The sequence below is a fragment of the Lynx rufus genome, unplaced genomic scaffold, assembly GCF_022079265.1.
Source record: "Lynx rufus isolate CCGP_SWC_20201006 ecotype Redwood Valley unplaced genomic scaffold, mLynRuf1.p SCAF_5, whole genome shotgun sequence".
NCBI lineage: Eukaryota > Metazoa > Chordata > Mammalia > Carnivora > Felidae > Lynx > Lynx rufus.
This window is the reverse complement of record NW_025814867.1, coordinates 101,362,228-101,376,619: the sequence shown is the minus strand read 5'-3', so window position 1 is coordinate 101,376,619 and position 14,392 is coordinate 101,362,228. Positions and strand designations below refer to the sequence as shown.

Sequence of the window (14,392 nt, the reverse complement as noted above, 5' to 3'; positions counted from 1 at the left end):
CACATTTACAGTATCTGTTTATCTGCCGGGGGGGGCGGGGGAAGCAACTTTTTTTAAATGAGACCCATGCTTTATCTCTCATCAATAGTAGTAGGTTTTATTTTTAATTTGTTTTTGACACAGCCGTACTACTTTTCTAAATATATTTTGAAAAAACAACTTTATTAAGACAGAAACCATGTTTAATAATTCAGACTCTGAAGATAACAACACAAAGTCTGAAACCTGAGAACATATCCTTTTTTCTTTACAAATGCAGCTGAGGAGTATTGGACACCCTTTCCCCTGTTTGTGAGTGGGCGGTCAAGACACATGCGCAAAAGAGTTTCAAAACTAAGTGCTTATACAGATCTTTCCTTATCTGTAATATGTATCTTAAATTTGGAATAAGTAAACTTTGTGTGAAAATCACCATTGTAAATGGGAGTGGGCATATGGCTAACCAGGTTGAAACTAATAGTTTTTCTATGATAGAACAGCTCATCCTAAAATATCTTATAATAAGAAACAATAACAATAACAAAGCCTTAATGACAACACTAATATCTACCTTCTTTTGAGCTTTTAATAATAGGCTCCATGACTCAGGACTTTACGTACACTATGCCTTGCCTGGGAACACATTTCTTATATAACACTGAGAAAATATGTGCATAAATACAGTTGGATAATTTGAAATTTCATGTAATAGTTTGAGCCCATTTATAATGCTCAACTAGCTCTATTAAAATGCCACACTCTCTAAACAACCACTCTTTAGACAACTAAAGGTATCAAAGCATGACTGACTTTAGAAAGCTGTCCCATTTTACTCCAAACATGGAGTATGACATTTCATAAAATTTCTCATTCTAACTTGAGATCCTCATCACATCGCAAGACTCCCTCCAGGCTGGTTTTTACCAATTACTCGCAAGGCAGCCTTTGGGATCTTTCGCCACTGCTCCTGCACCTCATTCTATTCCCTTCCCAACTTCATTCTTCCAACAGCACCAGGCCCGATTCCAGGCAAGAAAGAACAAAACAAACACATTGGTTATCTTCTCCAATTCTAGTGCAGTAACCATTGGGGTCAGTCCTAAAGAAGGAAGAAATTGTACAATTTCCTTCCAATGCAGATACTTTACACATTTATTTCTATTTGTACTTTTATTGATTATTCTTATATGAATTGGAAAAACCGGGACATGTAGGAAATAACAACAGGTCATTAAAGCTACAGGAAAACTCTCAAATTCACCTTAAACCTACTCTCTCAAAGGAGGGTGTAAAATTAATTTAAACTCTTAGTTTATGTCCTGGGAAGAGGAGTAGCCCAGTGTGCTGGGACAACAACAGGAAATGAAATAATCTTGAACTTTTTTCTAAGTACTTATTTTCTTTAGGGTTCTCAGAACTCAGGATTCTGTGAATCTGGCTAAAGAATAACAGGGAAAGGAGCCCATCACCTTATGTGACGAGGTTCTTAATACAGAACACTTGAGAAGTAAGGGCCAGATATCTTACTAACAAGTGACAAAAAGAAAACCAGAGGATGGTTAGAGATGCAGGAGGTGGTAGCGCTACCTTATGCGAGCAAAAGAGCAACGACCACTCCCTGAGACGTTTCTAAATCAGGTAGGGAGTGTCAGAATTTCAACAAAGTCCTGAGGATGAGGAATGCAACATGAATCTCTTAGCCAAAGGTAAAAGACAATGAGAGGAGCTGGACATGAGTCTCCACTTGGCGGTTGATTCTGGAGACACATCAAAATGATGAGATGGTATGGCTTCCATCCTCAGAGAAGGTAGTGAGAATTTAGCTAAAGACATGAGCAACACCCGCATGAATTTTGGGAACCGCTGCTCTGTAGTGAATTCCACTTCAGCCTAATGGGAGGAAGTAGGAAGCAATCCCACTACTGGGTAAAGTGTTAAAATCTTCACAGTTACTTTGCTTTTACCACTTCCTCAGGCTTAAGGATCTCAGCAAAAAAGCAGAGCAAAAACGTTTATCTTTGAGAAACAAGAATCGACCAACAGGAACAACACGGGGAAAATTACAAAATGAAACACAGGGAGAAGCCATATCGGCATCAACTTGCTACAGGCTTTCATGAGGTTGCACTCGGTTTCTGCCCAGACCCCTCAGCAGGGCAGGTCTTAGAGCCTTAGCATCACCTCCTGCCCCAGCCTGCTTGGTGTCCTCTCTTCTGGGGGCCTTCTGCTTCCTAGACCTCGAGAAGGTCTGGCAGACGCAGCTTAGGAAGCGACCAAAGCAGCGTGGTGGTGATGCCAAGGATGTCACTGCCGGAGAAGACGGTCCCGGCTCCTGGGACACTGAGAGCTCACAGGGCTGTATCTGACACTCCTGATGCATCGCACATGCGCCCTTATCCTGCTGACTCTGTAACCTGTCCTGCAAGTAGAAGAGAGAAGTTAAAGCCTTCAACGCCAACACACATACGCAGAAAGGACATCACCCTCTGAGCCAGTTCTTTCATGCTTTATCTGGGCCCAGGGATCCCAGTTTGTTTCCCTAGCTCTTCATCCCCCACCTCCTTCCATTCCAGATGAAGGGCTGTCATTATTTTTCCTAGGAAAACGCGGCAAGCCCAGACTTTCGCCACCCCACGCCTCATCCCTACCTCACTGGGAAGGTCAGGATCCTCTTCCTGAGCACTGAATACAGCCGGCTTTGTGTCTACCACCTCATCTTCTTCACTTTGTGGTGGCACAAAAGGTGTTGGAAGGATGGGGGCATGGTGGGTCTCCACCTTCTCCTTCCTCCTGCTCTTCCTCATTCTCTTTGTCCTTACAGCCTTCTTAAGACGTCTATGCGTTTTCGGAAGTGGATCTAACTTTCTACCCTGGACTGGAGGCATGGCAGGGTCTTGTAAAATTTCACCCACATGACTCTCAGATGTCCCCTCCAATGGCTCTGATGATGATTCCAAGTTTCTCTTCAGAGGGTCATTCTCCCATAGATGGAATCTGCTGTCTGTATCTTGAGTATCTGGTGATATGTTCAAGTCATCAGCGACATGTTTTGGGATGGAGATTGGAGATTCCCAGCTTCTTTCATTGAGGGTTTTTTTTTCACTTACTACGTTGACCCAAGCCAGCTTTGCAGGAACAAAAAGCTCACAAAAAAAGGACCAAGAGTCAAATGCAAAAGAAGTAGTTAGTACCTGTTTCTTTCCAATAATTTATCCTCAACTATCACAGACACAACAGCCATATTGATCTCAGACTTTCCCTCTGGATTTAACTAAGGAATTCAATGGCTTTCAGAGATAGTCCTCAGTTTGTTCTTCTTGGCCTGGGAGGTCACAGATTTCCTAAAAGGAGAGAGAAAATCATTGAAATAATTGCTCCATGGACAGTGGAACCCCTCCTAGTCACACAAAATCTACGGATTAATAAGACTCTGCCAAGCCTAGCATGAATTCCTCTACAGAAACAGTATTTAGCAACTTAACCAAATTTCCAAAGCAGTATTTTTAAAAGTAAGAAAATTCTCCGTGTATATCAGAATCACCAGGGGTGCTCTTTGAAAAAGCAGATTTCTGGGATGTATCCCAGACCTAACATCAGAACTTCTAATGCTTCCTTACAGGAATTTGCATTTTTTTCCCAGGAACCTGCACTCTAAAATCTGAAAACTACTACTTTAGAAGGACACTTGATCCAAAATTTTATGGGACCATGGAGGTAACTATTCTTAAAAACAGCCCACTTTCCCCTATAGGTTTTCCCTGGTCATCTCACCCCATAATCATCTCTCTCCTTTGAATTCATTTAATTATCATCACCTATTCTGGTATGTTATCCTTTACTACCTTCTGTCATAATTTAACTTCTAATCCTTGTAATAACTATACCTTCTAACCAGATTATAAGCTTCTCAAAGGCAGAGACTCAGACTTGTTAGTTTTCTACAGTGGCTTGCCAGGATTAGTGCTTCATAAATTGAATAAGTGAAGTAAATATGAATAGGTTTATATCCCAGCATACAAAGATTGATACGAGGCTGCTCTGTAGGAAAAATGATAGAGCGACAGAACGCTAAAAATGACATAGGCCTTGGGGACAACCTAATCCAATTCCCCAAACTTACAGATGGGGAACCTCAAGTAAAATAATGACCCTGCCTAAAGTTGAGGGTGACAGACTTTTTCCATAAAGGGCCACACAGTAAACATTTTATTTAGGCTCTGTGGTCTAATGGTCCTATCATGAATATTCATCGCTGCATGGTAGCACAAAAGAATAAGTGGACAAATAATCATGGCTGTGCTCCAATAAAACTTTATTTACAAAAATAGGTGGTAGGTCAGATTTAGCAGCAGGCTATATATAGTATTCCAAGCCCTGGCTAAAGTCATATAATGAGTTAGCAGTATAGCTAGGATTAGAAATCAAGTCACTTAATTCCTAGCAAGTGCTCTTTCCACAGAGGAGTAGAAAACTATAGAAAGAGAAAGAGCTTTTTCAATTAAAAGAGGGGCTTGAAACGAGGAAGAGATCAAAATATGTCTGGGTATGTTGTACTTCTAAGATGGTTTCTGATGACCCTTAGTCATTTACACAAACAACTGGGAGCTGAATTCTGAAACTGGCCAATTTCAAGTAGACCCATCAATTGGTAAGGGTATGGAATTGTTAAGGGTATGAATATTTTCTACACACCTGCCTATGAAAGCATACAGTTTGGTCCCTTTTTGACTGAGGAGAAAATCCTATAGATAGGTAATGGAAAATACTTCCATGATTCATTTCTTGAAATTATTGTGGCCTTGTGAATACAGTTCCACAGTGCACAGTCCAATGACTAAAAGTTTCAAGTAATTACCAGAGGAAAATGGGGGCAGAGATAGGATAGGTTATCTAAGAAGTTAAAACCTCACTTCCTAATCCAAGATGCTCTTTAATAATGAAAGTGACCCTAGTATTAAAGATTAAGTAACCAAAGCCCTGAGGTTATTTCATATTCTGGGCTTTCTGAGAACTGTGAGGTCCATCCAGAACTCTCTGTTCTATTTTTTACTTCCACCCCTAAGGTGTTCCTCATGTCATTACTTCGCCTTCACAAAGTAGATGATTAACAAATATTTGTTGACTGACGGATTAATAGATGAATGAGTAAATAAATGAATGAAAGAACCAAATGCTATTAGAAAGTTCCTGGGTTTGTGGTTGTAAAAATAAACCAGAATTGGCACATTCTGCAAGAGGAAGTCTAATACTTTTTTAAGTTACCCCTCAGTGCAACTAATAGTGCCTTCACATAGTAAATGTCAATAAAAGTTTCACAAATGAATTAAAGCATTCGATGTAAGCCATTTAAATTACATGTCAAAGTACAAAATCATATTGCTTGTCACAAAAAAAAATGGTATCCAAGTACAGAATTTATTTACCAATACACTAGCATGGAATTTTTTGTAATTAGCTTCAGTTCCATACTGTTAGGAGAGATTGGTAAAATCTTTGAGAGAAGAAAGCTGCTGTTAATAAATGAGAGAACTCAGGCACAGGTTTAATTTGCACCTTCTCTCAGAAACAACTATGCAGGCAGCATCTACAGAAGCAGCAGCCCTAGATGCCCCCGAAGAGGTGGGGCTAGGGCTATAGAAGAGAAGTCACCGAGACAAATTCAAGCTTCTAAAAGTCAACCTGGCTTCTTCACTGCCTTGGCAATGGCCATGGGTCGGGTGTTCATCATGCCTCAACTGTATTTTGACAAGGCTCTACTCCCTCTGACCCACCCTCCACAAAGGAGCTAGAATGATCTTTCTAAAACAAACCTAACCTGTCATGCTCCTACTTAAAGCTGTGCTCCCTAGTCCCCCAGCAAGATGCTGGCCCTTGGTATCTGACTCCCTGTCTTCTGTCTCGCTTCACGTCTACCACTCACAGACCACTTGCCATTTCTTGGAGGCATCAGACTTTCTCAAACACTCCTCCTCTTGCCTACAATGCCCCTTCCCCTCTTCACTACCTGGCCTAGCTATAAGTATTACCTCTTCTTAGAAGACTTAGCTGACTTCCTCAAGCAGAAAGAAAACACATTTAATTCCATTTAGGTAACATTCTATACTTACAAAAATTATCCTATCAAACTGTAGGCTGTTTAGATATCTATGTCCCTCACTAGACTCGGTGCTCCCTGAACGCAGAAACTCTCGCTTCTCACATGATTTCTAGTGTCTCTGTGGTGCCTGGCGCCTGGAAGGTGGTCAGTGGTTGTGGACTTCACAATGCAGTTGTTTGGTCTGCCCCCCAGAGCAGGGGTTCTAGAGGCCAATTCACCCCCTTCCGTCTCTGAATGAACAAGCAATTGGAGTTTGGGAGACAAAAATTAAGAAGCTATAGCCAGGGCTCAGAATTAATAAATCCAGTTACCAATTCAAAGCCTGTGACCAGAATAGCAAGTTTCACTCAGGAAAGAAAGAGCTCCTTAGGCCATGATTAGCACCACCCAGCATAATTCTAGAAGCATTCACCCACCCACATCCCCATGAGAATTACAAGGAAAGCTAGAGGAGGAGGTCCTACTCAGATCCCTGGCTTCCTGCAAACACACTTTCCTCCAGACTATCCCATACTTCTCTGTCTTGCTGGTAGACTCTCAGCACTCCTTGCCCATCACTACCCCTCCCCCACTCCTGCTCCATGAGGAGCCTCCCCAAACTCTAAGCGATGCCTGCATCCTAAGTTTTTACCCACAGTCAGCATTCTCGTTCCTATAGAACATACACCCAGCTCCAGGCCTTGACTCTTTCTTTTAGTGTCCCTACCTGGGAACCTGCCCCGAGGGCTAGATGTGCTCATAGGCAGGGATGTTGTTCAACCCACAGAAGTCAATTGCCTGACAAGAGGTAAGAGATTTATACCACATCAATCTCACTGCATCTGGGGCCCATGATCCCCTGGATTTCCCACATCAGAAATTATTGGGTATATAATACAAGTGAATTCACATGTTTCACTCTGAGTCCCTCTGTCTTCATAAACCTGTTGCATTTCAGCTTTCTTTGTGATTGATTTTTCCCCCATTTTCACATATTACTTGAAGCAAAGCTGAGAGTATTAAAGCCCTTGGATGAATTTGCTGCCTAAGCAGAGATGAAGCCAACTTAGAAGTCCTAAAACAACAAACTCTTGGCCACTGAACTTCTGGATAGTCCTGCAGAAGAGACTAGAGAAAAATCTCACTAATCATCATTGACAGTGAACTGACTGGCCCTCTTTAAAAATGGGAAAGAAATGATTGGCACGAACTAACTTTGCTTCTCAGTGACTCTCTGGAGAATTAAAAACGGAAGCCTCAGACAACAATTTTCTTTGAAGATGACCTTTCATATTAAATGAATAGCTGAAGAACTAGTCTCAAAGGGAAAGAAAATGAATAATCTGTGAGGGCAAGTGCTCATTCCTGAGTATACAATAACAAAGAGACTAAAATATGATGGTAAACATTGCAGAATGTTGCATGACCAATTAAGTGTATTTTCATTTTCATGGTAACATTTATTGAGAGCCTACTATGAATCCAACAATGGGAAACCTGCTCTTTGATTAAAAACAAAACAAAACAAAAAAAAAAAACGATCAACAGAATTTAAATCAGGTGTTTTCTCACATTAGCAGACATGAGAATTACATGAAGCATGAAGGGCCTTTAAAACACAGATTGTTGGGGTCCACTCCCGATGTTTTTGCTTTAGTATGTCTGGATGAGCACATTAGAGTATACATTTCTTTTTTTCTTAATTTTAATTCAAGTTAGTTAACATACAGTGTAGTATTGGTTTCAGGAGTAGAACCCAGTGATTCATTACTTATATATAATATCCAGTGCTCATCCCAACAAGTGCCCTCCTTAATGCCCATCACCCATTTAGCCCATCCGCCCACCCACCTCCCCTACATCAACCCTCTGTTTGTTCTCTGTATTTAAGAGTCTCTTATGGTTTTCCTCCTTCTCTGTTTTTATCTTATTTTTCCTTCCCTTCCCCTATGTTCATCTGTTGTGTTTCTTAAATTCCACATAGGAGTGAAATCATATGGTATTTGTCTTTCTCTAACTGACTTATTTTGCTTAAGATAATACACTCTAGTTCCATCCACGTTGTTGCAAATGAGAAGATTTCATTCTTTTTCATCGCCAAGTACTATTCCATTGTGTGTGTGTGTGTGTGTGTGTGTGTGTGTACCACATACTACATATATATACATTTCTGACAAGGTTTGGAGAACTGCACTTTGAGATCCACTGAAAGATGAGACACACAACATTCTTGGAACAGATTAAAAAGTGGGGGAGGTGCATTCCTAACCACATGCAAGCCGATAAAGATCTATAGGCTCTGAAATGATTATCTGCTGAGTTGATTCCTCCAGCCATGCTGCCATCCCACCTACACTTTGAGCTTTGGGGATGATATGGCCAGAAAGCAGTGTGCTTGCAATGTGGATACTGTTGACACTGGGTTTGCCAATGGGTTTCTTCTCCAGGGGCACCTCTGTCCCCTGACAATTTCCTTCAGTCTCAACCTCAGACCAGTTACAAACTTCAGAACATGAATATCATAGACACTAACTATTAAAAAGCTAGGAATGTTATTATATAAAGTAGCCATGAAGCAGTTTCATTTTTCTCAAGAAAATATGTGACTATTATCCCCACATTAAGTTCTTGCTCTTTTCTAAAATTTCATCATCTCGTTTTAAGACTTTACCCCTCTGGGCTGAAAGTCAGTGCAGAAAAGAGCTGTGGTAACCTTTGATTTAGTCTAATAAAACAATAACAACACACTCAGTGGGTGGTTAAATCTGATAATATTTTGAGCTGAATTTTCTGTAGTAATTCAATTAAAAATCCCATGGCCAGCCAACAGAAAGCACACAGATCACCAAAGTTTTATAGTATTACATGCTTGGTCTTAAAATAGCCTATATTAATTTGGTGTCTTTATTTATTAAGCTAAATAGTTCAAGTAGAGTTTCTCCTAAATATAATTTAGGATAACCATTTATATCTGTACTGTTTAAAAACTTCAGCTGGCTCACATCATTATGGTGCTTAGAATCCCAATTAAAGTGGGAGAAACACTAATCAGAGAGTATATTACAGAAGCTGTATTAATATGACCACAACAGTATCACTGTTTATTAAAGTTTCTGGGGAATCAACTCATGCTGGCTCCTCTATGTCCTTCTTCAATCAGCAAGGCCCCTGGAAAAGTAATATTGCCACTTAAAGCAAGCTGAAGCCATTCAGAATCACTAAATCGTTTGGTCACATCTATTCCTGCCAGGGTTTCTAGCCAAAGAGTCAATGGTCCTGGGCTCTCTTCATGCCTTCTCTAATGAAAGCCTTGGAACATTCCAGAAAACTTTAGCACTTCCTTTTTTAACCATGAATTGCACATAACTCTTCCAAATTCTTAGTCTATAATTTCTCATAAAACTCTTTGAGACCTTCTGGTGAAGATATATGGCAAGAGTTATTGGAGTTTAAATTGTTATCCTTCAATGTTATATGCACTGGATCATAACTCTATGGCTGTGGTTCCCTCATAAAACTAAACCACGAAGCCATTCTTTTCATTTCAAGCTTAACAGCACACAGGCCCATGGGTGAAGCAATATCAACACTCGAGTAATTTCTCAAAACCAAATCTCTTCTGCAAAAACAGGGTTGCAAATCAGTGGTGTATTATCTCCCCTCTGAACCTGTGAAGTCTGTAGTTGTCAGCCCACCCAGGTGGAATGATGAGGATAATGTTCATGCGTAGAAATCGGATGGGACTAAGAACTGTCTATAACTATAGAACTTCGATTTAGTCCCAGTTCCACCACTCCGTCGTCCTAGACAAGTCACCAAGTCAGGTAATTGTTCTGGGGGGAAAGGTGAGACCTCAGGTTTACCGAAAAAATTTTTAGCCCAGGTTCACAGAATTCATTTAATAAAAATTACTGGCTCATGACACTCATCGTTGTCCATAACTGTCATCATTGCTCCATTCGTGGCCTTCTTTTTTATTCGTTGTCTTCAATGTTCATTTTTAACATATATACTCTTAGGTGTATACCTGAGAAAAGGTCATGCAAAATGTGCATTAGAAATATGTGTATGTAGGGGCACCTGGGGGGCTCAGTCGGTTGGGCGTCTGACTTCGGCTCAGGTCATGATCTCACCATTCATGAGTTCAAGCCCTGCATCGGGCTCTGTGCTGATAGCTCAGAGCCTGGAGCCTGCTTTGGATTCTGTGTCTCCCTCTCTTTCTGCCCCTTCGCCTCTCACACTCTGTCTCTCAAAAATAAACAAACATTTAAAAAAGAGAGAGAGAGAGAAATATGTGTATATTTACAGAGACGCTATATACAATACAAAAAGCCTGGAAAAATCCAACGTCCACGGTCAGGATAATGTGGTAGACTCCCATAACGCAATAGTAAACTACAGCTACGTTTGATAATATAGAGTCATTGTTTCTGAGTCTCTCTTTTGCCCTCTTAAATGGAGACAAGAATTATCTGTTTCTGAAGATTAATGTAAAAACCCTTTGAAAATTATAACTAATACATGTTAATTATTTTCCTCCTATATTCTCTATTCTCTGGTCCTATAAGAATAATCTGGAAGCACCATAGTGAAAAAGAGGAAAACAATAGAATCAGGATGATACAAATTTGGAGTTCCACTGCTGGAGTTCCACTCTCTAATCTAGCAATTATTTCCTGTGTGGACTCAGGTAAGTTAATTTACCTCTCTAAACCTCAATCTTCTCTCATGCTAAGTGGAAACAAAATTAGTACCTACTTAAGAGGGTTTCAGTGAGCTAATCCAAGTACTTACTAGCACACTAGAACACATTAGAACACCATAACAAGTGTTCACATCATCAATAACTATTACATTAACAGGAAGCCCATAACACTTGTCAAACAGACATATCTGCTTTCCCCTGTCCTTACCTCACTCCCACTCACTCTCCCAATACAACACATGCACACATGCACATTCACGCACACATATATTTTCTTTGCTTTTGCCCATTCTTCAGCTCCTCATACATAGCTAACACCGAGGATGATAAACACAATAATTAGGCCCAGAGTTCCTGTCTTGGACATGAGGGCAGAAATGGGAACAATTTTATCAGATTATAGTCCCGTTAAATATAAAATTTCTTGCAGAGTGCCTGTGTGGCTCAGTTGATTGAGTGTCCGACTTCGGCTCGGATCGTGATCTCATGGTTCATGGGTTTGGCCCCACATCGGGCTCTGGGCTGAGAGCTCTGAGCCTGGAGCCTGCGTCAGATCCTGTGTCTCCTCTCTCTCTCTGCCTCTCCCCCGCTCATACTCTGTCTCTCTCTGTCTCTCAAAAATGAAAATGTATAAAAAATTTTTTTACTTCTTCACAAAAGAATTTTGCTCAGAATTTCCGTTAAAAGCAAAGTTGAGGGCGGGCCTGCGGGTGGCGCAGTCGGTTAAGCGTCCGACTTCAGCCAGGTCACGATCTCGCGGTCCGGGAGTTCGAGCCCCGCGTCGGGCTCTGGGCTGATGGCTCAGAGCCTGGAGCCTGTTTCCAATTCTGTGTCTCCCTCTCTCTCTGTCCCTCCCCCGTTCATGCTCTGTCTCTCTCTGTCCCAAAAATAAATAAACGTTGAAAAAAAAATTAAAAAAAAAAAAAAGCAAAGTTGATTTGCATTTTACTTAAAAGACCCGCAAATGGGGAAAGGCAACCATTTTCACAATTCACATAGAGTACTAAAAAAGTGTGGGAATAATTCTTTAAAGGTAGCACAACCTAATTGGAGTAAAAATGATTAATGTATTTGAAACATAAACATTTTGAAGGACATACTTCATAGTTGTTGATTTGTTAAACTGGGTCTGGGCAGGTCATGATGGAAGATGCTGGGACCTGACACTAGACCAGCCACCAGGGAGTATGGCCCAGCTGCAGGTGCTGGGAGAATGTCCAGTCTGGCAAGCAGAAGAAAGTAGCTAAAAAATATGGCAGTACATAAGAGCCGATAATGCAGCTAGGAAATTGGCATCAGGAGGCAAACATGAAATAGCGGAAGTTCACTCAATATGAAAGCACAGCATGGTGCCAAGGAATTCAGAAGCAAAACATGTCCCAAGACTCAGGCAGGCAGCATCAGACAGCCTAATCTGTGACGGTGGAGCTTCAGTCAGCCAATGGTGCCAGGGTTGCACCCTGGTGGCCGAGAGGGAGGAGGGATGGCAAGTTCTGGGAGGACCTGGGAAAGCTTGGCAAATTCCTGAGACAGGAACCAGTACAAGAAGTGCACTGAACCCAAAAGAAAAAGAGACATAGATGATTCTGGAAATATGGCGGAAGGCAAAGGCAGACTAGATGCCTAACTAACTTGATGCTGAGGCACAAATGTGTTGAGTTAGAGTTCCTTAAATGCCCCCCATCCCAGGTCTCAAATTGTGGCCACAGAGAGCCTAGAAGGCTCGGGGAACAATCTGTGCTCATGATGGTGGGTGCGGGTGCAGCAGAAACTGGAGAGCAGGAAGGACCAGACAATCATAAGACTGGCAAAACCAGGCCAGCAGTCCCAAAACTGCAATCACTATAATTACCCTGAAACTTCACAAACAAATAGCAGCACTCTTATTTAAACCAAATCCCGGCACAACCACCACAAACATAATTAGGAAAGTCCATGTGAGTTTGTTTTAATGAACTTGACCTATAGTAAAAAGATAAGCCACTCATCATCAGGGAAATGCAAATCAGAACCACAGTTAGCTATCTCCTCACACCTGTCAGAATGGCTAGTATCAAGAAGACAAGGAATAACAAGTGTTGGCATGTGGAGAAAAGGGAACCCTCGTGTACTGTTGTAATGTAAATTAGTGCAGCCGCTTTGGAAAAAGTATGAAGGTTCCTCAAAACCTTAAACATAGAAACGTCATATGACCCAGCAATTTCACTACTGGATATGTACCTGGAGAAAATGAAAATTATGAATTTAAAAAGATATGTGCACCCCCTTTGTCTGTCTACTCAGCATTATTTATGATAGTCAAGAAATGGAAGCAACCTCAGTATCCATCAATGGAAGAATTGAAGAAGATGCAGTATATATGATATGTGGTATGTGGAATATCACTCAGCCATAAAAAAGAATGAAATCTTACCACTTGTGACAACATGGAAGGACCTTAAAAGTATTATGCTAAGTAAAATAAGTCAGAAAAAGGCAAATAGAGCATGACTTCACTTAACGTGGAATCTAAAAAGCAAAACAAACAAACAAACAAAAAGCAAAACCCAGACTTATCGATACAGAGAACAGATAGGTGCTTGCTAGAGGGATGGGGTTAGGGTGGTGGAACAAAATAGATAAAGGGGATCAAGAAGCACAAACTTCCAGTTATAAAATCAGTAAGCCATGGGGATGCAATGTACAGCATGGGGAATGTAGTCAGCCATATTAATTTGGTATGGTGACATACACACAGATGTCTGCCATAGCCATAGCCCAATTCATTTAGAAGAGTCACCACAAAACCATTTGTGGAAGTCAAGGGTCTCCTCTTTGGGGTGTGAACATTCCTGAGATGGAGAAAGAGTACTTTCCTAAGCCAAACATGCCCCGTTTCTGCTGTGGCAGCCTATCCCTTACAAGTGCAATGACCCCTGGCAGCCTAGACCTCTAGACTATGCAGATGCAACCCATCAACAACTTCATGGTCAATGTCATCAGGTCCTAATAAGTGAGGGATCTTTAGCTGAATAGGTATTCATGAGCAACTGCTCCTGGAATGCTCCAAAGCCTGATAATTAACAGCTGCGCACTGCAATTAATTTGTATTTATGCCTTAAATATTCAGGCAAGATATTATTTCTTGTGTATGGCAGATTCATATTTCATGCTGACTCTCAAAGCAGCAATAAGAAAAACAACATCAATTTTGTTTTTGTTTTTATTTTCTTAATTCAACTGTGCTGCCATTTGTATCTCAAAACACTGTTGCCTTGTATTCAGTGAGCAAATTCCAAAGCCCATTCAGGGGGATCATGGGGGGAAACTGGCAAAGGCATCCAAGACTTTCCCCAGGCATTCACAAACCCTTAGAGAGTACCAGAAGGGACAATCTAAATTAAGGCGATGACACTGAAGTCTCGGCAGTCTTAATTCACGAACTCCATGTTCCCCGTGGGCATGTTACTTCATTCAGCAATTGTTAATTGAATGTCCACCATGCACATGGTACCATTGAAAGGTTTGCAAAATGAAGAGATTAGATAGTATTTTTCCAGATTCTTCCAGCTTTATGATTTTACAAGTCAGCAAATCTAGAAAACACAGACCACGCCTTCAAAGAGTTTACATCTCTGAAGGTGAGATCAGAT

General features: G+C 41.0%; 1 protein-coding gene across 1 annotated transcript; it reads right to left on the bottom strand.

Annotated features, from left to right (window-relative positions):
* Positions 1-2,083: 2,083 nt before the first annotated feature.
* Positions 2,084-2,864, bottom strand: LOC124526552 (uncharacterized). Its single transcript, XM_047099593.1, has 2 exons — positions 2,628-2,864; positions 2,084-2,398 (listed from the first exon to the last, which is right to left on the bottom strand). Exons 1-2 carry the CDS (start codon positions 2,862-2,864, stop codon positions 2,084-2,086), a joined length of 552 nt encoding a protein of 183 aa, XP_046955549.1.
* Between the last annotated feature and the right edge of the window lie 11,528 nt (positions 2,865-14,392).